This window comes from Nesoenas mayeri, assembly GCF_963082525.1.
Source record: "Nesoenas mayeri genome assembly, chromosome: 6".
Lineage (NCBI taxonomy): Eukaryota > Metazoa > Chordata > Aves > Columbiformes > Columbidae > Nesoenas > Nesoenas mayeri.
This window is the reverse complement of record NC_137545.1, coordinates 8,559,440-8,583,302: the sequence shown is the minus strand read 5'-3', so window position 1 is coordinate 8,583,302 and position 23,863 is coordinate 8,559,440. Positions and strand designations below refer to the sequence as shown.

At 49.5% G+C, this 23,863-nt stretch overlaps 1 protein-coding gene across 1 annotated transcript; it reads right to left on the bottom strand.

Annotated features, from left to right (window-relative positions):
* Window positions 1–903: 903 nt before the first annotated feature.
* Window positions 904–23,644, bottom strand: COL6A2 (collagen type VI alpha 2 chain; the record flags this gene model as incomplete). The annotated part of the gene is made up of 27 exons (XM_080346707.1): window positions 904–1,511; window positions 9,511–9,549; window positions 9,884–10,336; window positions 10,591–10,743; window positions 11,303–11,348; window positions 11,560–11,595; window positions 11,887–11,949; window positions 12,186–12,248; window positions 12,627–12,662; window positions 13,604–13,654; window positions 14,060–14,122; window positions 14,680–14,742; window positions 14,879–14,941; window positions 15,347–15,409; window positions 16,261–16,350; window positions 17,400–17,462; window positions 17,714–17,776; window positions 18,162–18,215; window positions 19,445–19,489; window positions 19,588–19,614; window positions 19,887–19,913; window positions 20,096–20,140; window positions 20,252–20,305; window positions 20,640–20,705; window positions 21,416–21,436; window positions 22,013–22,611; window positions 23,539–23,644. The coding sequence occupies 27 exons, from the start codon at window positions 23,642–23,644 to the stop codon at window positions 904–906; spliced, it is 3,060 nt and encodes a 1,019-aa protein (XP_080202833.1).
* Window positions 23,645–23,863: the final 219 nt, after the last annotated feature.

Genomic DNA, 23,863 nt, shown 5'->3' with positions numbered 1-23,863 from the left:
CTCAGCAGATACCGGTGGGAAGAAGGCACCATGGTTGCTTTGAGCACATTGGGATGACAGGAAGGCAGCTCCAGAGGCTGCCCAGTATTTTGTGAGATGCTGGGAGGCATGCTGACCCTCTCAGCCAGCATTTTGGGTGCAGTAATAAATGAACAGGTTGTGATGAAGATCAAAATGGCAGAAGGAAGCAAGGGAGATATGGCCCACAGGAAAATTAAGATCTTGAAGAAGATCTATGAAATTTAGGATAGACAAAAAGCCCAAAAGGAGCACATGCAGACAACTGTAGAAGGCAGCAAAACCTCTCACTATCCCATTACTCCTGGAAAAAGAGGAGCATGCCATGCATAATGAAGGCAAGCTGCTGACCATTTCAAGCTGCATGTGTTGTGTCATAAACTCAATTGATTCTCTCAGAGCAAAAAGTGCTGAGAGAAAAGAAAGGATGAGACAATCTGGAAAAGGCTTTGCTAAGGACTGGGGGATGTCACAACCATAAAGCTCCTCACAGGATGCTGAGGGTTATTGAGAGTGTTTGAAAACTAGAGATGATCATTTGTCCTACTACACTGGAAAGGTTTCTCTCTTGTCTGACAAGCCCTCCTAGGCTTACAGCACGTATTCAAGGCATGGCTTAGTGCATGTAAAGCTTTACAGAAGTACGTAGTATGGCTCTGTATCCTGCTTTGATTTTGGTTTTAATTAGCACCATAAATGTAAGATACATGACTTTTCATCATGAAAATCCAAAAAGAGCTCTGGATTTTGGCTAGAAAGGAGCACCCAGAGGGCAGCTTGTTCTGGGCCAGCTCAGAGCTGCTAGCAACCATACAGAAGGAAGAAAATGAAATAGGTAATATCAAGGGTGTGTATACTGGTGAGAAGAGGACATGTGCACTCCATTTAACATATCCACCTAATGAACCTGTCAAAGAAGCTGGGCTGGGAGAGGCTGTCATAGTCCTTCTCCCGGAAGATAGCTGCCCGGTCCCCGAGGCCAAGCTTTAGCAGGACATCCATGTCTACGTCACTCCCAAGAGCCACTACCGTGGGCATGACATCTTGCTTCTTCATGGAGTTGATGGCCTCCTCGAGGTTCTTGCTTCCCGTGATGCCATCAGTGATGAAGACAAAGGAGAGCTCAGCGTTGCGCCGGGCGAGTCGCTGCCCATTTCCTGGGCTGAGCACGATGTTGTTGATGGCGTGTATGATGGCTGACCCGATGTTGGACGATGAGTCCAGGTACTTGATCTGTGCCAGAGCGTCCGAGATTTCCGTCAGGTTGTAGGTCAATGGGAAGACCACGTCCTGGTCCCTCTCACTGCCATACTGCAGAAGTGCAATTCGGGCATTCATGTTGTCGGTGTCGCTTCTGGCCAGCGTAAGCTGTCGGGCCACCTCCTCCACAAAGCGGTGGGCCTTGTGGAAATTCTGCTCCCCGATCCTTTCAGAGCCATCGAGCAAGAAGACGACATCAACAGGGCGCTGTGTGCACTGGGCCACTGCAAGCTCTGCAGGAGAAAGAAGACAAGAGTTGGGAGCATGAGATAGCCTACAGGGTAAAGCTTGAGCTTGGCTCAGGCAGTCTGGGCCAGAGTTGCCTCTGTGCTTCTTTGTCCAAAGGACCAGCCCCACTCTGCTGCCAAAGCCTGCCTTTGCAGCTGGTAATGTGCATGGTTTGCTTATGATGCCCTCAGCTCCTAGGCACTAGGTCTTAATGAATATTAATTCTGGGGCCTACAACAGACCTCCGTGAGATTAGACTGGTCTGTGCATTTCAGTCCCAGAGTTACATCCCCCTTCTAACAGCAGTGCCCAGCTCTTATCTGTAACAGGACTATCCAGAGATTAATAGCAGGCAGTGTCTACAAACCTCTTGGTTACTTCCAGAGAGTGGTTTACTTTCAAAGTTATTCTTCATACCCAGATTTGTAGGACAAAAGCTGTTTTCATACCTCTCACCCAGATTAGTTTAATCAGCAGTCACTAGTTCCTGAAGAGCTTATAAAGATTGGGTCATATGTCTGGCAAACAAGACTATTCTTTTTGATGCACCTGTATGCAGTAAAGCAGCTTTTGTAATGTATAACAGACTAATATTTGAGAGAAACACAGTGGGACGTTGTTCTTCAGTCACTCAGAACAGCACATGTCCACAAAGGGGGCATATGAATATACACAGTAAATTAACTCAGAAAAAGAAGGAGACATTAAAGAACATTCTTTGGAGATAGCTGTTAGGGATGATTATTTTGTTCCTTTGCAGTAGTTAATGTGAATGACATTTGGTGTTCCTCTGTGTGCACTGCTTCTCTAAAAAACACTTCCATTATTGCACTCTTGAATTTTCTTCTTCTTCTTCGAGTTTCCTTCTCTGCTGAAAGCACTGGTCAGGAATATGAGTGCAACAGCAGTATTGATTAGTGATGCACAATCTGCAGCTGGCCACCGCCTGAGTTGGCAGCAGGGCAGTGGCCTCATCACTGTCAAGCAATTCTGTGACTCTAAGACTGTATCTTAAAAGGGTGAAGTCCTGGAGCTGATGTCATGTTGTGCTGCATGACTGGCAAGGAATAAAAGATTCTGGAGCAGCCCCAGCATCCATCTCTGGAAATGAGGGGTAACTTCCAAGAGAGTAGTTGAAATTCTGTACTATGAGCAAATCCAACTTGACAAATGCTGTTAGACCTGGGTTCAGCATGGTGGGGTGCTGAACCGGCATAATTCCTTGTATGAGGGGAGCAACAAATGGATCACCATTTAGTACATTAGTACTATGTGTGTAGTCAACAGTTGGGAAATGGCAAAGTTATATTTTAAGCAAAATAGATACACGCACTCTTGAGACTACAGAGACAGTGTCCAACGTGAATCCAGCGGCACAAGACAGTCTAGCAGGAGCTCTGATGGTGGTACTGTTGAGCTCACAGACTATTTGGCACCATTTTCATCAATGATAAAACAGTCAAAGCCAATGCAGGAACTTCTGCTGGTACTTGTGATTTAACCTAACTTGTTAGACTTTGCAAAAGTCCATGGTTGTTTCTGTATCATGTTCCCTGACCTTATAGACTGGCACTTCTCCCTAGCCCACACTGTAAAACATATCTAAAATGATGGCAAGCCCTGAATGGTGCTTACTGTACACTGTCTTACTGCGAACAACAGGACTCTGCAATGCCAGTTCTGACTGCAGCAGAAACTAATTTCCAAAAAATGCTTTTTTCCCCCCATGAGATTTTTGAATATAGCATTTCAAAATTCAACTGTGATGCTCCACTCCTTTGAAGCATTAACAGTATGTACTCACCTCGGCCCAGCCTTCTTTGAGAAATGATGTCTAAAGGTACATGGATGCTGCAGTTCCTGGTGTGCAGGTGCTGCTGCCACAAGGATACTTTGCCATGGCAGCAGCTACACCCCCGGTCCTCACCTGCTCTGTGCAGTTGTGGAAGAGGAAAGGAAGGCATGTTCCTTGCAACCACACATCCCAAAATCTATACAGGGGTCTGCAAAAGCAGGTGGAAGCGAGCAAATGCGGGTGAGGGCTGCATATCGTCTTGGAGAAGCGTTATCAGTCCCTCTCTCCCAACGCTTGTCAAGTTGTAATCATGTTTCTTGAGATGACAAGCAAGATCCACCTACCACCCACATGATCCAAAGCAAGCCTTGAGAGCTCCTAGTTAAGCAGACCACAGCTGAGCTCAGCATCGTTCCATGGAGCTTTAGCAAGAGCATCACGTACGTGTGGCTCTCCAGGCGGCCTCTACTGCAGGAGCACTCCCTGGAGGCACACCACTTGCTGCTCAGGAGAGGGCTGCCTCTGTGCTGTGTGATAAGATGCCTTTACACAGGACTTAACCCACAGAAAAGTAACTGCTGCAGGGCAGCACAGCAAAACCTCGGGTTTGTCCCTCTCTCAGTGTCACGCTTTGGTTGCAGCTTGTTTCTGGGAGGCCAAGGGCTTGAGTGCCCTTTTCTGCACCACCACAAATTACGCCAACTAAAATCTTCACGTCATGCTTTTAACTGGAGCACTTGTCCACCTCACGCAGCTCACAGCAAGGCAGGGAGGCCTGCAGCTCCCTGTACTGCACACCATGTGCTAGGACACAGCTGAGGACATCTAACAGCACAAAAAGCAGAAATACCATGGATTTTCTTGCCATTAGCAATGCATCTAGTTATGGGCTTGTGCAGTGACCCCACCCATTCACGTCATGTTCCTGCTGCTTCTAAAACCTGGGTAACTTGTATTTCCTCCCTTGTTTCACAGTGTTGACAGTGGAGGTGAAAGTGACAGATGGGGACTGACCTCCCGGCCCTTTCACAACCCCTCCCATTTCTTTGTAGAGGTGGTGTCTGTCCTTTCCCCAACCCCTGATCTGTGTCCTTCCCTTGCCCAAGAGCTTCACTGGAAGAACTGCTGCTGTGATGAAATCTGGTTTTATCAGAGGGGTTAGCAAAACACCACTACACTTGCCTCTGTCTAACAAGGGCCTTACCCCCTCTCCCCATCCCCCATAACAAACAGAAGGTTTTTGAGAGGTCAAAAACTTTCAATTTTGCACTGCTTTGCTAGGAAACATTTCCAAAGGAAATGAAATAAACAGCCACTGCGTGATGAGGCCTAAACCCCCTTTGCTGAAGACTTGCTGAATCCTCATCTTGTTCAGCAAGATGTCCCAGCCCTGAGATGTTCCCTCCAGATCAGTGTTTCTTTGGGGCTTTTCCTCTAGCATTATGGCTGGAGCTGCTTAACTACTCTGAGTCCAGACACCTGCTACTTTTGGGGTAAAAAGAAAACAGAGTAGGGGGCTTGGCACAGACTATCTGGAATACGTGGATTACAACCAGACACTAGCATCTGGACTCAGACACCTCATCCTTTCGCCTGCACCTAAAACTCTGAGCACACCATTTAAAGCTCTCTGAACAATTTTCCCTTCATTATATGCCAATAGCAGAGTTTTCTGGGCTCCTTGCCCCTATAGACAGGGAGCAAAATGTGCTGAAACCTTGGGAGAAAGACTGCTTTTGTGCAGGACATCAGACCTGCTCATGTACTGAGCGACACAAACACCTCCCCTGCGTACCTGTCACCAGACGCCTTCTAGCCTTGTCAGCTGGCAAGCCCCAGATGCTGAAAACACTGCAAGAAGCTCCAGCTCCTGTGCCTGAGCTTGGCAACTGGCTCCACTTTGCACCCCTGGAAACATTACCTCCTGACCACATTTTTGAAGACCGTACATCTCCCTTCTGCCCATTAAATATGACATTTGCTCAGTATACTTTATTGTGATAATACCATGTCAGTTAGAGAGGCTGCAAAATTCACTTGCTGGCAGTAAACACTTCTACTCTTGTGTCTGCACACAAAATGCTGTTTTCTTTTCTCACAGCTTGAGAGGGCAGTAGTTTTTCTGGAGGCAGGAATGACAGCCACCTGCCCAACCTTCTGTGAAAACCAGGGGCAACTGAGCTCATGGAAATATCACTCCTTCTCTAAACGTACATACCCGCAGCACAAGTGGTTGGTCTGTAGTCTCTCTGAACCAAACTAGCACTGGGCATGGATTGAATGGGTTATACTACAAGTTTAAATACTTGCTTTTAAATAGCTCATGTAATGTATCATGGAGGTTTGACTGTGCAGTCAAGGATTTTTGCTTTGGACTGCCTGGTCCTACATAAACTCTACATCTTGGATATGAACAGGTACATGTTGCTCATTAAGACAGAAGAAACACAAAGGTACAAGCAGAGAAAAAGGCAGAGAGAGCTCATACAGCTTCTGAGAGAAGCACTGCCCAGGTTTTAGTGCCCTCAATGGAAAGCCAGGCTTGCCTCCTCTCCCATACTGTTAGCTCTTTCCCCTCAGAATTCCCAGCTGCCCATTAAATGATTGTACAGGGACACTCACTATGGCGAGAGGAGATGCACCTTGCTTTGCCAGTCTTGCCACATAAGTGGTTTGCATGAAGCGAACCCTCACGGTAACCCAGCGAGAGGATGCAAAAGATGCTTTAGAAGCGGTCAGCAAATATACATGTAGGAGACACACTGGAGAAAGCTGCCATGCTCACCAGCCAGCCAAGCCAAAGAGGACTGTCCCTTGTGTCACATCACCAGCTGAGCTCAACCAAGCCATTTCGCTGCCTGTGTTTCTCCTAAACTAAAAGCATCTACCAAGGTACCTGTCCGCTCTGCCAAACAAGCACTCCAAGAAAGACAATTACAACCTCCGCTCAACCTCTGCCTCCACCCACTTCATGCGATCTCTAATGGAGATGTCAGCAAAGCCCTAGCACGGTTTCTGGGTCCCCCACAATCTCGCTGTGCACCATTTTGAAGGTGTCAATGAACAAGTCCATCCACTCTTGACGCTCATTTCCAGTGGCAAACTTGGCTTTTTCGGCGGTAAAGGCCAAAGTGGCCACCAGCTGGGTGTACATGCTGGGGTCCTGGGTTTCCCGCGTGGAGTTTAGGAACTGGGCGATCGAATGTATGGTGCTGGGGAAATCTATGTTGACTCCCTCTTCCATGGGGCGGAAAATAAGTGGATTTACGTTCCCAGGATTCCTGTCATCTGCAAGTGAGCGTCAAAAGAATATTTTCAGGGCTTGCTAGCAATGGCTGTGTCTCTCTCCGAATGCTACCTGGCTTTCCTGTGTGCACTGTGCCAGAGAAGAGCAGAGCTAACGAGAGACAGAAAAGTAAAGACCAAAGCCAGATTTTAAAACTTTCTGCCACGTTTATGCCTGAGGAATCGTGGGATCCACACCAAAATCAATGGCACGTTAACCGAGAGACCTCAGGAAATGATGTGAAACCTTAACTGCCCAGTTCCTTCCCACTCATCCAGCAAAGGCACGATGGAGAAAGAGCAGCGCTCAGGAAGAGATGGCCACGGGGTCCAGCTTCTTTCCTGCATATGGGATTCAGCCACCACATAGCTTTGAACTCCGCTACATGTAAACCATACACATGATGCTGTACAGCATCTAAGGGACAGCATTATGTGAACTCCTTGCCTGGCACTCAGCCTGCTGTGTTTTGGCTAGAGTCACCGCCTTGCAGCTTGCAATGCTCCTGTGCAGTGTACGGGCTACTCAGGACTCCAAGAGCCTCTGTCTCCACCTGGCTGTGCTGAACTTCAATTCAAATAACATCCCAAAGCTCAAAGCAAAGCCTTTTGCGCGGATTAGAAAGACTGTCACAGAGCATCATGCGGTTTCTATTGAAGCAAGTGGTCAGTTCCTATTTGCTCAGCATTTAATCCATTTAACACTCTAGCATCCAGTCAGCACCCCAGTCATCAATGGGTAGTAACAAGGAGACAAGGCTCTGCCCCAAAACCATGAAAATGTGGATTTCCTGAGGCTTTCAGCTGCAGATGTGGACCCAAAGCAGTGATGTGCCTGGCTCTGCATGGCAGCAGAGAGGAATCTGGGGTATGTGTAGTACCTCTCCCTCTCTGTGCCCTGCTGACAATACCCAAGCTGGAGCTGGGGTACCTGGCATGAGCAATTGATCTGCTCCTTAAAAGTGCCAGGACTGCAACTCTGACAGCCATGGGGCCAAGAGCAGGGCTGGGTGTAGCTGCCTCCCTCACCTGAACCTGTCTGGCCTGTCTACAACTGGACACGTGTTGGATGTGCCCAAAGCTCGCTCAGACACCTGGCGAAGGGCACTGTCTCCATCCAAAGGGTTTGCATGTGAATCGGCACAACCCTTGAGCTGTACTCAGAGAACCAGAGGAAGCTGAGCACTGAGCAGAGAAGCCTCAGGCTCTCCCACATGCCTTATGTTACATTCCATCCAACATGTTCCGTTGCCACCAGGCAAGCGTGGTCATTGCAAATCTTTCTAAATGATGACAGCAACACATCATGGACCATCCAGTGCATTGGGTGGAAGGCCCTTTGCCAAAAGGCCCCTGAATCCCTGAGTATCACTTAAAATTTAATCTACCATGCCTAGAACAGATTCTTGTGCACCAGGACAACTTTTGCCCATGCTGAGATGGGCGTACTGGCACTTTCACAGGAGGTCCGCACCTATCCAGCTACGTCACTACACCTCCCATGTCCTCTGGAGCACAAGTGTAGGGTCTGCAGTTGACCTGGCCTGCCTATGGCATGGCTTGAGGGATTCACCCACGAGGGGACCCTCTCAGATGCCTCCTAAAGCCATTTCTGTCCTGGTCCCCAGGACTGTCAGGCACCAGTTCTCACCTTGCATCAGGACAGAAACACACAAGTATACAGCAGGGAAAGGAACACCAACTTCGCCTTGCTTTGGAGGGCTTTGATGACTCAAGCCCAGGAGAGCATGAGTGTGCCACTGCTTGGGTCAGTCTTTCTCCTGCAGTGTTCCTCAAGAATGGAGAGGCTGCAAAGACCAAAAGCTTTGAAGACACCTTAGCAGTCACCAGTGTGGCATGGGGAAGTCACCTCCTTTTGCATGGATCAGCAGGACAAAGTTCCTCAGAGGACACTGCAGAGGAGCCTGTGTGGATAGCTCAGCAACATGATTGGACTTTGTGCTCTATGCATGGGCAGGTGCAAATATGCAAAATACTAGTGAAAAACTTTATATGAGAATAATTATAGTTTTTCTGTCTTCAGATTCCTTTGCTTTGTATGGAAATGAAGTGACTTCTTTGAAAATGAAATCTGAGACTCTGTATAACGCTGAATTGAAGCTGGGGACTTTCACAAAAACATTCATGGGAAGAGTAGAGACAAAAATTGCAAGAATTGGCAAAACTTTGTCCCCTGTAAGCTTTGTGTATATCAGCAAATAGTGCATCTATTGTATTTAAATAGGCACAGAGACTCAGACAGGATCTTTCCAGCTGCACATTCAGATTCACATTGCAGATCTGCTCCTTAACGAGCAAAATGTAATCAAGTAAAGCTACCTGCAGCGAGCAGCAGCAGTCTCCTTTATACCACAGGATCCTTACAGCCTTTTTTCTTTACTCCAACACCCTGAGTTAATTGTTAATTAAATACAGCCAGCGTTAGAGAAGCCAAAGCTTTTGGTCCACTACTCTGTCATTTTCCAAACAGTCGCTACTACCTGCTCTGCCCTCGTCGCTCCCAAGGAGCATCCTGTCCAGTGCGGGTGGGAGAGTTTAGCAAGGAGGTTTTGACTTGGTGTACAATAGAGATATGGAGCAAGTGAGAAATTAATTGCCAAGTCTGGAGGTCAAAATCTGGTTGCTCCCAGAAATTGGGACAGGGAGAAATACCGGGGCTGAGCCGTGCTGATGCACAAACTCGGTGCACGCGTACCTGCACAGAGAGCTTAGAGAGACAGGAAAAGAGCAGAAGATGAAAACCCAGAGCCTCTTCTCATGCAAAGTAATGCTGTTTTCCAAAATCCTGCTATCCAGAGGGAATGAACAGGTTTGCACACCCCCCTCCCAATCCCGAGTCTTGTGCACCCTCCCCTGGAACTACCACTTGGTGCAGAAGGCATGAAGCTACTTATGATGTTTACCTGTCTGACAGGGCAGCTCAGGGCAGACGATCTGTGGATCTAGAAGGAAAAGAAACAAGGAAAACTGAGTGATGTGCTGCCGGCCCCCTCCACAGCTTGCACACTCGGGGTGGCAGGGTAAGGACTCTTCACAAGGGGAAAAGGACTCCAAAGGACTGCCCCAAAAGGCCAGCACGTGTCTGAGGAAGGACTGTTCATCCAGGGCTATAGAAAGGACAGCCCCCACCTTGAATGACTCAACTTATGAGCTATGGGCCAACCTGGTGGGACATGTCTCTGCAATGGTTGCAACACACCATATGTGCCCTCCACCCCAAATTCTGGGGGTGAAAACTCCAGTTCCAGTAAGAATTGTGTGAGGACAGGTACAGACCTGGGCAGAGCACGTCCTCCATCTTGTCAATGAATTCCTCTGCCACCAGGTCTGAGAAGAGCCTCATCTTCTGGACTCGCTGGGGTTCATTGCAGGCAATGGAGACCAGGGTCTCACTCTGTTCTGGCTGATCAAACATGTCTCCAATGCCAATGGTGTTGACGACCACGTCTCTACCGCACAGAGCCCCTAGGTTCTTGTCGTCATCCCGGGGGTCGTAGCGCCCATCTGTGATCACCACAGCAAACACTTGGGCTTTCTCTCGCCTGCTTTCCTTGATGAGCTTGTTGTAGGCAAACTGAAGGGCAGACGGCGTCCAGGTGCCTCCAGCGATCCACTCCAGGCGCTTCACTGCTTCCTTGAAGCTCGACAGCGAATCAATGCGCTCATCATCAAGCTTGATGGCTTCAAATGTCCCCTCATGACTGTACTGCACCACACCAACGCGGGCACCTGCCAATGAAGTGTCACGTTACTTGGCTTTGCATGCTCAGTTGAAAGCAGAGAAAGTCAGCAAACTCTTGTATCTGCAAAGACCTGTCTGATTGGCCTACAAAGGGTGGAAGGGGGAAAAGCAGAAACTCCTGCAAAAATGTTGGACAGATGGATTGCAGACCAGAACAGCTACAGAGAGAGCATGGCAGCTGGAAAGATCCAAGAACCTTTTCTTTTCCCCATGCCCTGCTCAGTCCTCACACAATCCAGACCTGTCTGTGACTTGGGATCTTTGGCAATGGAGCCCAGCCGGCTGACCACGTTGACAACAAAATTTTTCTCCAGGGTGAAGTTGGTGTAGCCAATGCTCTCCGAGCTGTCTATGACGAACATGATGTCCAGGGCACCACAGCGCTTCTCACAGTCTGGGGAGAGGGACAGAAGGAGGAAAACACAAAGGTCAGTGATGGTGGGAACGAGAGCCATCAGGACAGAAGTCAGTTAGCATCACAACAAGCATCCACAGGGCTCGTAGTGCTGCCTGGAGCCAGCAGCATAGGGAGGCTTTTACATGCATTTTACTGTCAAGGTATATGGGAAAAAACCTTTTTAATCTTGCTGTGTAATGCACACTGACCTATCATCTGGACCATGCAACTCTCTACTACAGCTCACTGCTTCTGTGATGGCAGAGTTAAATTTTGGGAGGTGAGACAGGCTGCCCTTGTGGCACCACCACACTCAGTGGTGGGCTGGGACTGGGATGACCAGGGAAGGACTTCCCGTGGTGTCTCCTCTGCAGGGTGCAGTGCTGTGCAGAGCAGCAAGGAGCCCACAGTGATGGTGGCTCGGTGTAAAGGGCAGCTCACGGGGCAGAGCTCCCTCGAGGGAGCTCGTGAAGAAGGAGGCAGCCTCTGGTGACTCCCTTTTCTCATTGCTTGAGTGGTCGTTCCCTTCCCTGGTGAAAGACATTGGTCTGCTCACCACAGCATCCACACGTCTCTCGCACGTAGGTCATCACGTCACAGTCCTGCCAAATAAGGGGTGCAGGGTGAGTGCCTCCCTCCTCATATACAGCATCCATCCCCTCATCAGCCCCCTCCCCTCTTTCTCCTGTGGGAAGACACAGGCTGCCTCTGTGGGGCAGTGACAGGACCTGATGCCCTGTTTTGTTCTCAGGCTGTGCATGGCAAAGCCACGATCGCCCCAGGAGGACACAGTTGCAAAGCAGAGCTACTTACAGTCAGGCCAGGGTCTCCTGGTGGGCCAGGGGTCCCCTGTAAAGAAAAGCACAGGGATTTCAGGCACAGTTTTCCCATGAGTTCTCTTTTTAGGAACGAGAATGTCAGAGCCACCAAAAACGTGGCTTTTTGCAGAAATCTGCCATGGGAAGGGTAGGAAAGCCTCGCTGGGAGCCAGCAGACTCATCTGGCAGCTGGTGTCCCCTCAAGCAAGCCCTGCTGCAGGGAGACCCACTGGGGTCCTCTGGGCTTCAGAGCATCAAGGAGAAGTGAGGAGGAGCGGGGGGAGCTGCAGCAGCTCTCAGGCACAAAGACACGGTACTGTACCTCAGGGCCTGGTTCACCAGTTGGACCGCGAGGTCCGGGCTCACCTCCTGGGCCAGGATCACCCTGGGGAGGAAGCAAAGAAGGGTCAAATATTTCTCAGCGATGCAGCTGCTGCTGTCGAGGGCTCCTCCTGACCCGCCCATCAGGCACGGCTTTATGATGGACAGTCACCAGCCTGCCACAGCTGAGCTTGGGGACATGGGGCAGGCAGGAGAGTGAGCAGTGCTGTACCCAGCACAGCTGGCAGAGCCGTGGGAGGGGGACACTGACCCTGCAGGCAGTATGGGAAATCTGCTTACCGGTTCCCCCTTCTCTCCTTTGGTCCCTTGCGCGCCTTTTGGTCCAAGCTCACCTCTTCCTCCCTGATCAAAGGAAGGAGAAAGAGATGCAGCATGGAACACATCTGGATGTGCTCAGGCAAAGGCACTTACTGCTATGAGGCCATCAAAAACAGACGTCTGCCTGGCCTGGAGAGCACCCTCCAATACAGCAGCTCAGCGCAGAGCAAATAAACAGTGTTTACATAGGCATTAACTAAGAATAAAGAAGTTTTGCAAAGCTTATTTCAGATGGTTTCAAGAGGAGATGGGCTCAGGAGATCCACCCAGGCTCCGTTGCTGCGGGAACAGCCAGGACAGTTGCCAGCAGGACAGGCTCCTTGGCCACACAACTGCTCAGGTGGCAACTGCTCGGCATTTCAGTCAGTACAAAAAACAGTTGATGGAAACAAACATACTCACCTTGGGTCCCGGCTGTCCCTTCTCACCCTTGTCACCCTGTAAAGGGAGAGGAGGGAGAGGTCAGCACCCAGCCGGTACCAGCCCCCACCACGCACACACATATCTGAAGTTTGCAGTGAGGAGCACGAAGCTGAACAGCAAATGTATCTTCAGCCCCACTGAGGCTAGGGTCCCCAGCACCGCTGCCATGAAGCTTATGGAGCTGTGGACAAGTTCAGTTCTGGCATTCAGCCACTCAACTCCCTGCCTTTGTGGGTTTCATGTTTTTGATAGAAAGTTAGAGCTCAGTTAATGCAGTAAATGACTGAGATTACGATTTCAAATGTATTAGTTATTCTTATATGTGAGTCTTGATCTCTTTTAAACTCTTCTGTCTTTTCCTTATTCATGGCTTCATGTCTTAAATGTGATTTAAAGAGCCTTTCTTCAGCTTGAAGGATCAAGCTGAGGATGGAGAAAAGTACTGCACAGCACAATGTGTACTCCGCAAGAAGGCTATGTCAACAGATTTTGAGATTTGTCTATGATACATGTGTGATTAAAACTTTGGTTGATGTAATCTGTCTTTACCTCTTACATTAATACTTACTCCTTTCTGACATAGTGTGACAGTGCCTTTCATTACATGAAATTCTGACACTTTCAGTTTTGGTTGTGAGTTGAATTCTATATAGTCTTCCACCTCCCTCCTATTTTTCTTACTTCTGAGAATAAGATTGTTTTTCAGAATTTAATGCTTATAGACCAAATCCTAATATTTCATCATAAAATTGTGCTTTTAGCAAACTCATGCAGCTTGACAGGGGGGTTTTTAATCTACATTCCCTTACTTTTTTTCCCCCATTGCTTGTAATTTGACCCTTAAAATTTTTCTTCCTCCTTCCCTCTTCTCCCAGGCTGCTCAGCTCCAACAGCAACCTCTGCCGAAACAGATTTCCTCGCAACATGTACGTCTGCACTGGACAAGGCATACATACCTGTGGTCCTCTGGGCCCAGGGTAGCTAAAGCCGGGTCTGCCTCTGTCACCCTTTGGTAGAAAAAAAAATGACCCGTTAGAAACCAAACCCCGCCTTTCTGACCTGGTGATGACAGCGACAGTCAGAGCCGTCTTCATCCCCTCTTGGGGTGAGACACCATCAGGGGCTGGACTTCTGCAGCTGGCCCTGAAACATCAGGAATGGCTGGATCTTGGGGATGTGTCATGCCAGGGACACCCCGAATCTGTGCAGGGTAAGGGGTGTAATCACAGCTGCCTTGGCCAGAGCAAGACTTGCATCTCTGCCCTATAGGGAGGCTCAGGCTTGAGCCATTCAGTTTCTGAGGCACTCAAGTTTTGCAGTGGAAACTGCCTTTTTTTTTTGGAAAAAAAAAATTACAAGAAAGAGCACAAAAAAATACCCTTGCAAATGCAGGCTGCATTCAGGGACTTTACCTTTGGTCCTGGTGGTCCAGCATCACCTCTTGGGCCCAAGTCACCCGGGTCCCCACGTGATCCCTGCAGGACAGTGTTGGGGAGAGCAGAGGAAGCAGGTGAGGATGTTCCCTGGGGCTCTCTGGCCATGCAGAAGACTGTGCTGGAGAAACCAGCTCTTGAGACGGTGGTGCAAGTCCACCTCCCCTCCCGATGAGGTTACTGTGACAGTGACTGCTTCAGCACTTGGGTTCCTACACCCCGTGGAGCCACATAGATGTCACAGCATTACTGACACAGCGGGATGCTGGACTAACCACAGACTTGGGATAAATGGGCACTTGGGGAGCCCCATCTTTCTGCACCCCATGACCCGCTCTGATATGGTCCCTTCCACATACATTGTCATGGCAACACCTGGATCTGGGAGTGATGGAGAAGCAGGGACTCTTGGGTCCTGCAATTTCTCTTTGCCCTGGGAAGGGTTAGTCAGGGGCCATTGGGCTAATTTTTTTAGCCTCCCTGAGAAAAGGTCAGGCAGGCCCCCCTCGAGAGGGACAGTGCAGCCAGCTTACATCAGTAGAGCAAGCTCTCACTGCAGAGAGAGGACAAGGTCACACAGATGCCTCAGGATGACTTACTGTGTTGCCTGGCTCTCCAACAGCACCTGAAGGGCCTCGGGGTCCTGGCAGCCCTTGGTCTCCCTGCAAAGCAAAGCAAGAACATCCAGAGGCAGGTGCAGGCAGGTATGAATGAAGAGGAAAGCTGGGTGCGTTGCTCTGGATGGCAGCAGTGCTTTCCTTCCCTCTTGGCTGTCACCAACCCCTGCTTTGTGCTTACCCTTGCTCCTTTGCTTCCAACCTCACCGGCCAGGCCACGAGGACCCTCTGGACCTGGATCTCCCTGTGAGGAGAGTAAAGATATTCCTGGTCAGGGATATCTCCAGTGCTGTCAGTGTGCGTGGCAGTGCTCCTTGGAGCAAGGAGGCATGCCGATGTTCTCGGATCTGGTGTTTCTTGTCTTGAAACAGTGTCAGGGCAGCACATCCTCTGAACATGTCTCTTAGCCTTGAGCTTTGCTGCCATTCACCCCTCTCTGGATCAAGCCCTGGAAGAGGAAGCTGTGCCTGCTACCACCACAGCAAGCAGCAGGCACGGTGGGAGCAGAGGACACATGCAGAGCCCACTGGGATCCACAATGCCCAGCTCTGGTGTTAGACACTTCATGGCTGTGCAGTAGCACATCACACACACCAGTCCTGTGCATCTTGGGCTCATTTGCACTGGTCTGGGCAGTCGCTTTACTCACCCTTTCTCCTTTGGCTCCAGGAGTGCCTTTGCTGCCTTTTGTCCCTGGATCACCACGTCGGCCCTTGGCAGACACAGAAAGTCACATAAACAGGATGCAAAGATGGATGATACCTGAACAGTGACACATAGTTGCACTGCCTTCTCCCTCCTGGCCTAAGACATGTCTTCTTGCCCCTGTAACAATCATGTGCCTGGCAGCAGGGATGCCCATGCTGGCACTGCTTGGGGGATCTTGCCTTTGCCTTTTGGGAAACCACAGCTAGACTATTCTTCCAGGAGGGTGGTCACCGCAGTGACCACTAACACTCATGGTTCATTCCCGCAGGGTTAAAGACTCTGCTGTACTTCAGGCTCATCTGGCCTTGCTTTCTCCACCAGATCTCACACAAGGACACAAGCCAGCTGGGCTCCAGCCTCTTGGTGCTGGTAGAATCATGCTGCTGTATCCTACTAGGGAACATCACCTTCAACCCACTCCCCAAATTTTGCAGTGCCCTACCACGTTAACTTGGATCTGTGTGGCACAACCGATGTCACGATGCTGCCCTTTTCAGAGAGCTGTACCGTAATGGCCACTGGATCTCCACTCTGTGAGCTCCTGCAAGAGCCAGCATTGGGGAGAACTTGCTAGAGTACAGCCAAAGGGTCCCTGGGCATCCACAGAGGCATTTGTGGTTATGTGGGAATAGAGGATGCTTCTCTAAGGACAAATGGCTAACATCAGGCTTAGGATGATGGAAACACTGCTCTGTGAATATGGGGGAGATGAAGAGATCAACATCTGCACATCTTTTGGGATGCAGAAGGCAGGGCAGACAGGCTAAAATAAGGGAGATTCTCAGTGCTTGTCCATGAGATTGCATCAGGCTCCTGTGGTGTGCTCACTGTCCAGGGACCTATTCAATCACTTACAGGTTCTCCTTTGGGTCCAGGAGGTCCTGTTTCACCTTTTCTTCCCTTGCTTCCAGCAGGCCCTTGAGCTCCAGGATTGCCTGGAAGACCCTTGGAAAAGAAAAAGAAGTGTAATTTGTTGGAAGAGAGGTCAAGGTACACATACACACACCTCTTGTCCCATGCCAAGCCCTTCACCCTTGAGCAGAGGTCTGTATGAGCACATAACTTATGTTTCCACACACCCATCATGCCTAAATGTCAAAGCTATGTGCACAGGCTCCAGCCTTGGAGCAGTGTAATGCTGTGTCACCTTTCCTCCATCAACCAGTGAAAAGGTTTGTCAGCTCTTCCTTGCAGCATCTATCCAGCCCTAACTAAAGCCAGAGGGCTATTTCAGCCTTCTCCACTATCTCTGAAGTAACTGGCCATCAGCATAGCAACCCCTTTGGCTATAAGGTCAAGTGCAGTGGGCAAAGCCAGTATTAGATCCCTGAGCAATTAATTGTTGAAGTCTACTTACATGGAAAAAAAACAATGAAACAAACAAAAAACTCTCAAAACAAGCAAACAAAAACCCACAAACAAATAAAAATCCACAAAACAAAACAAAAACAAAAACAACAAAAAAACCCCACCCAAACAACAACAACAAAAGAAACAGCCTGCAAGTGCTGGCACTGCCACGAACACTGAGCAAGTCTTGAGACTGTGGACAAACACGGCCTTTCTACTCAGGAAGAAGATGGGAAGACAGTGAAAGTGCAATGGATTGCCTAGAAAGGTAAATCCTCCTAAGTCTGTTTTGCCTGCTGTTCTCTGCTCTGGACAAATGCTCGAGACCCATTCTCATTTTGCTGTGGACAGCTGCAGAGATGTTGCACAGGCGCCTCTCCTGTTGTCCACATGACGCTTCCCACTGTACTGGTGGGGACAGGCATGGGGGGAGACCTCACTTGGCCACCCAGGAGATTGTGCTTTCTCCATGCAGGTGGATCAATTTGCAGAATCAACCAGGACGCATCAACCAGCATGCCCTGGCAAGCAATCATTGTGCTGCAGCTGCGCTGTGACCAGCAGTTGATATGACTCCGGCTCCACACCATGTGCAACAGACCCTGGTAAGACACTTGAGACATTCGAACACTGCATGAGCCTACCGGGCTTCCTTTTTCTCCTGGAGGTCCCGGGGGTCCGCTGCGACCAGGTCGGCCAGGATCGCCCTGAAATAGCCAGAGAGCAATGGTTATTGCCTGTATCATCAGCATGTTGCTGTGCACTGCTGGTGTGCACCACAAGGAGCCCAAGGAGCAGGGCCAGACAGGATCATCCCTCAGCTCCTGTGTCTGCTGATGGGACCCAGAGCCCAGGCAAAGAGAGTTTATGGGCTCCACAAGCAGTGAAGGATTTAAGAGCAAATACAGACAATGGTTGCCTCTACCCTCACTCTGCTTGCTGTTCAGAGTGCTTATACCTTTATGCCTTCATCTCCTCTTTCACCTTGGTCTCCTGCATCTCCTGGGTAGCCGTCAGGGCCCTATGGAGAGAAAGGACAAAGAACCACACATTTTGCAGTGGCAACAATATGCACTTTCCCTATAGAATATATCAGCTGGCTTAGAAAGTTGCTCTAGAGACAAAAATAGTTTTTGCTTGTTGCTAGTGTTGATGAAAGGAGCAGCTCCTCCTCTCTGTGTGGAGGGGAGGGATGCTGGGGAATCCTAGCCTATTTGCCCATGGAAAGGAGGCACAAAAAAAATCAAGCTGTGGTCCCCATTCCAGGGAATCCCAGGCCTGGGGTCAGGTCATGCAGTTGGTTGCGAAATAGGCCAGTAACCTCTCATTGACCATTTTTCTACACGTGCAACTCATTCGGTAGCTACACAACTGATGTGCTGAATGAAAGAGTAAAGTGTTCCTACCTTGTCACCAGGGTCTCCCTTGCAGCCTGGTGGTCCAATTCTCCCCAGCTTGCCCTGGAGATTGCATTCAAAAGAAAAAAAAATAAAAAGAGAAGCTGCAGGTGTCCAAAGAGAAAATATAGCTTTTCTTGTTAATAGTTTTTAATTTTTAAAATCATCTGCCAAACGTACCTGTCATCAGCTAGAGAATAAATAGCAAGTATATTCTTAAACAGGAGGGTGGTGTGCAGAGACAAATGGAGAAGGAGAAAATAGACTAAAAGCCCCGAGTAGCAACCTGGGTGTTGGTGGGAATTCAAGAACGCTCATGCCTCACACATGCCCTGAGTGATGGACCCGTCCCTTGAGACTGGATTTGGAGGTCACTCATGTCCATGGTTGTGCTGGTCCTTCGTTGTGCACCATACGTCAGAGCAGCTCAGGTTCACAGGACCCACGGCTGCCTGACGGTTGCTGTGAGAGCACTGTCTGCCTTGCTCTGCACCCCAAAATGGCTTTTCTGACAGCACTTAGACAGCTTGTCTCAGCTAGAAAGTGGCAGGGACTGAAGGACTTCAGTGTTTTAGAGCTTCAGCAGGCGTTTGAGGGGTGGGAAGAAGAACTGGTATTATCTCACAGATGTACTTGGCTGGGTACACGAGAAAGCGCAGAGCAAAACCAGTGTGTGCTGGCCAGGGGACAAATCCAGCTGAAATAATCTCAAACTAGGCTATCCCGCTGCGGTACCCCTGCAGGGCACGCAGATCTGAGGGAGGTCATGACCCTCTATGCTCACCACACAGGGAACAGAGGATTTCAGGGACTTCGTTACAAGGTACTTGAACCTGGCTTTGGGGCTTTAATATTAAGAACAAGCAGAGGCTTAGAGGTGAAATTTCAGCCTCTGTGATGAGCTGCCTTGAAAACCTAATTTCTGCAAAACTCTGTGTACATGTCCTGTAGGGATCACTAACACTCAAGATGAGATATCTACACTCAGGTGTTCTGATATGGCCACATCACCTCCTGCAGCAGGAGCACAGCCCGGGTTATAAATCTCATTCCTAAGGAGAGCTTGCTGACAAAGGGATAGCTCTTCTGTGACTTGAATTAACTCATCTCCAGCTATCTCACATATTTCTATGGGACATGCAGAATAATGAGCAAATAAGTTCACAGAAACCTCAATCAGAACAAAAAGCTAGAGTGTAGGATGAGATAAACAAAACAACCTGTGGGGACAAGGCGGGGTAAAGAAGTGAAGCAACAGGAGCAACGTTATGGAGTGCTCCCAGTGCTGTTACCTTCTGTCCATCGGTGCCGTTCCTGCCTTCCAAGCCAGGGGCACCCTGGAATGAAGGGGAAAAAAAAGAGAGGGATCAGAGATCTGTCAACACCCATTTTGGTAGCTGGAACACCATGCAAGATAGAAAATGTCGTTTCTTACCCTCCGTCCATCGGATCCAATCTCGCCCTGGGGGAAGAAGAGGACAAGAATCAGCATCTCTGCCTACATCCCACCCATTTATATAGTGAAAACACCACCACTTCACAAGACTGTGAACAATGCCTGAATGAGACAGGCTTTGGGATGCTCCTGGAGATCCCTCTCCAAGTCCCCAGTTACATATTAAATAGGGTAGTTATTCTCCCCATTACAGATAAACTCTTATTTTTTGTAACAGAAAGGTGCTCCTCCAGCCCCACCAAGTACCCAGACCTGCCATGTGGTCTCTTCTTTCTCACCTTCTCTCCTTTCAGTCCTGGGACACCCTAGACAAAAAGCAAAGAAGAAAAAGTCTGTGTTAGTGCCTGGGGATCAGCAGGAGTGGAGGCGGGGGGGCGCTGGGGGTCTCTAGTGGGACAGGCAGGTAAGAGGGGGAAGCGGCGCTCCCCCTGCTTTACCAAAAATTAATGAATGCCAAGAGCTCCATCACCGGCTATGGGATTCTTACCTTGGGACCAGGGTACCCGATCGGACCTTCGATACCTGGGTCACCCTTAAGGGAAGAAGACACGGAGAGTTAGCTGGAGCGTGGCAGAGATGTGGCACCAGCCAAGGCAGGGACAGCACCGCTGGCTGCAGCGCTGGGGGACTTTCCACAACTCACCTGTCGTCCCTTCAGCCCAGGGGAGCCTGGCTCACCCATGTTCCCCTTTGCACCCTAAGGAAAGAGAAAAAAAATATGTAAGTCTAGGGTTGGTGCTGTGAGAAAATGGCAATTTCAAGGAGCAGGAGGTTCACTGCAGCTGCTCCTACAGAGCTTGGGGCGGCATGCTGGTGCAACAGGACCTGCTTTTCTCTGGGACAGCATGGACATGAGGAGACACCAGTGCTGGCTGTGTGCTCCAGCACGGCAGCCGCCCAAGGCCATGGCAGATGCTGGGAAGTTATTTTCCCACTTGCTGCAGCTGACGTGGGATTTAGGGCATCCTGCAGTGGCTGTGACTGGCACAGGTATCAGAGATCCAACACTCCCACAGGTTAGGGAGACTCACCTTCTGCCCTCGGTATCCCTTGAGACCAGGGGGACCTGCAATCTCCAGGCAGCTCAGCTTGTAGCACTGAAACACAAATTAAACAGGAGGTGTCAGCACTGCCGGCTGCTCCGCATGCTGGGCCAGCGTGCACCTGAAGTTCAGCTCTGCACCACGGCTCTCCACACACCTCTCCACAGCTCCACAGTGCTAAAAACTGCTACGGCTCCAGCTGGATCAGAGTTAAGGCAGCAACAAACATGCAGAAAAGTGCTGCCCATAAATTAAAAGCAGAAACTTGCCACAAGCACATTCATTATGGTTTGGCTCTGGGCCCAAACTGAAAGAACAGGACCGCTAAGTGTCAGGCAAGATAGTGTGGGCTTGTTCTTCTGGGACCACCAGGGGATGTACATGCCCTTTGGAGCATCACTCTGCACACTTCTCCCTACAGATACCAAACCCCGTTCATGTGATACCAGCAGGGCAGGAGCTGCAGCTTGCAAAGCACCTACAAAACGTGCTTCCAAAGTGATAAAATGGATCTATTCAATAGACCTGAATTAATTGTAGGTGAGGGTGAGGCAGAAAGTGAAGAGCCCAGTATGCCATTTTAACAACTGGGTAAGGGGATGGATGCCCAGGCTCTGCACTGATCCACAGGTGGGCACAGCCCCATCCCACACATCTTGTTGCAAAATCTGCCCTGCTACCTCGGGGCACAAGCTGGTCTTCTCTAAGTGGAGCAATTCAAACCTGTGTTATGTAGCAATGGCGTAAAGGTGCTGCTCACTCACCTCTCCGTAGGCTTCATGTTTCTGCAAAGGAGAAAACATGATGAACAGAATCAGTTAAGGTGGTTGGTCCCAAGAGAAAAATAGCATCACACCCTTGGAGGTGTGTGTGATGGTAAGGGAAAGGAGGTGCTAAAGGTCCCATGGCTTTAAAGACATCCTCAGCAGAGTGCCCAGTTAACAGCGTCTCACAGGTGGGGCCTCAAGGACCATGGGCACATCTTGGTCCTGCAGACTCTTCCATGCACCCCTGGACGAGGGTCAGGCTGGGGCACAGGTTTGGCTTTGAGCAAGAGCCAGGACTAGGGTGCCAGCCTGTCCAGACATGTCAGGGAAGAGAGGCATGAATCAAGGAGTCCAGGTTAAGAATCTAATCAAAGAAATCAGAGATACTCGAGACTCCATTTGGCCCATAAGTGCTGAAAGGACACAGAAAAGGAACAGAAACAAAATGGAACCTTTCCTCTGCTAGATGTGCTCTCTAGAACCCTGCCAAAACCCACTACAGGGCTGCTCAGAAAACACCCCCCCATCCATGTATGTGCTGCTTCTCTTGTCCCCCCGCATTGTGCTCCTTGCACCTCAGGCAGCACTCCATACCATAGCTTGGATTATCTTGTCAATGGTGTTAACGTCGATTTCCAGGGTGTCTTTCTGTGTGATGGCGTAGTTGTTGCGGTACAGCTCGTGGGGCAGGTTGGCAATCTCCCGCAGTCCCTGCTCATAGATGTTCTCGCTGGGGGCCACAGCGAAGAGCTTGATCCCCATGTCTCGTGCCCTTTCAGCCTGCACCTTCATCCCCCCGCAGGGGCTGCCAGTGACATGGCCATCGGTGATGACCACTGCAAAGTTCACACCCGTGGCCATCTGGGTCTGGATCTGCTCTGTCATATTGGAGATAGCGCAGTCCGTGAATGTGCCCCGGCCAAGGTAGTTAATGGCAGACAGCCTAGGGAGGTATATGTCTTTGCTGCTCGTTAAAGGGCTGTAAACTTCCACCACATCTGAGTAATGAAGTCCACCAAACTGCCACGTGATGTAGACTTGGTTCTGGTATAGCTCGCTCTCCAGTTTATCGATGAACACAGGGATGAACCGCTTTATTTGGTCCACGAGGCTCTGGATAGGCACAGTCTGCAGAGCAATGCTCTCCGAGGTGTCAATGATGAAGTACACATTGATGGGGCAGTTCCTCTTTTCTGCACAGAGACAATTATTCAGACCATGTCAGAGCACTTCATGCACTGCTGCACCCCCTTCACTGCCTCCCAGAAACCTGGGAGGGGGGCATTTCTGGACCAAGACAGCACATAGAGTTGTGAAGAGAGCAAACCACAGCACGAGCTCAAGGTTCAGCTTCCTGCAAGGATCTTGCAGTTCTTACTAATCAGGAGCTATTAATATTTCCAGCTGCTTTGGAGGAAGTGAGGAAACTGAGGACCAAGTGACAGGTTTGAATGACGGAGAGCAAGGGTATGACTTTTGCTTTCTTGCACTAAATGAGTGCCCTGCCTGCCAGGCTGCTGGTTGCTCCGTGATTTATATACATTTTCAAAAACATCATACCCAAGTGCAATATTGGAAAACACACAAGTCCCACCTAGCTCTGGCAGTAACATCTGTGATCAGGTCAGACAACCCTGCAGTGTCCAGGACTCAAAAAGCCTAAGATCTGCTCACTATTGCATCAATCTTGAAAATATTTTTAAAATTTATTTATTTATTTATAATTTTTGTAAAAGTCAGGCTGGACACATAAATCACCTCCTCCACACTGCAACTGAAAAGCCCTGAAACTGTCAAATTCAAAACGGACTATTCACTGCCATCAGATACAGAGCTGAGCTCTGAGTACTGCACCAGCTGGGAGAAGCCACCACTGGCAGACCCCAGCACTTGCATCTCTACCTCCCTGCCCTCCAATGCAAACCCAGAAGAGGGAATTTTGGTGGAGGAAGGTGTTCCCTACAGATGGATCGCTGCCCCAGGGGTGCAAAGGGGCAGGAGAGGTGTCATGGGACACTGTCAGTTCTTTGTGAGCAGGCTCTATGACTGCGCATGGCCACTGCTTTCAGTGAAAACGCTGCCTACAAAGGAGAGGGACACACAAATTATCTGGTTAATACCTGTACAGGAGGTAGGACTGACATCTCCAGGATCCCCATCAAACTGAGCATGGAGAGGAACTAGAGCCACACAAAGGAGAGTGGAAAAAAAGGCTTCCCGGAACATCTCAGCAGTTCCTCTGGATATTTAGATGCCTGTGGGAAAACACAAGTTACAGGTTAAGCATGATATACACCCTCCTAGCTGTTCTGGGAAGATATAAAGCCAGACAATGCTCCTTGTAAACCTGCTGTATGGAAAACATGACCTTCAACACCATGATGTGTCACTAATGTAGAGTTTTACATTGACTTGAAAGCTAAGCAATTAAAATATTTCTTTTGT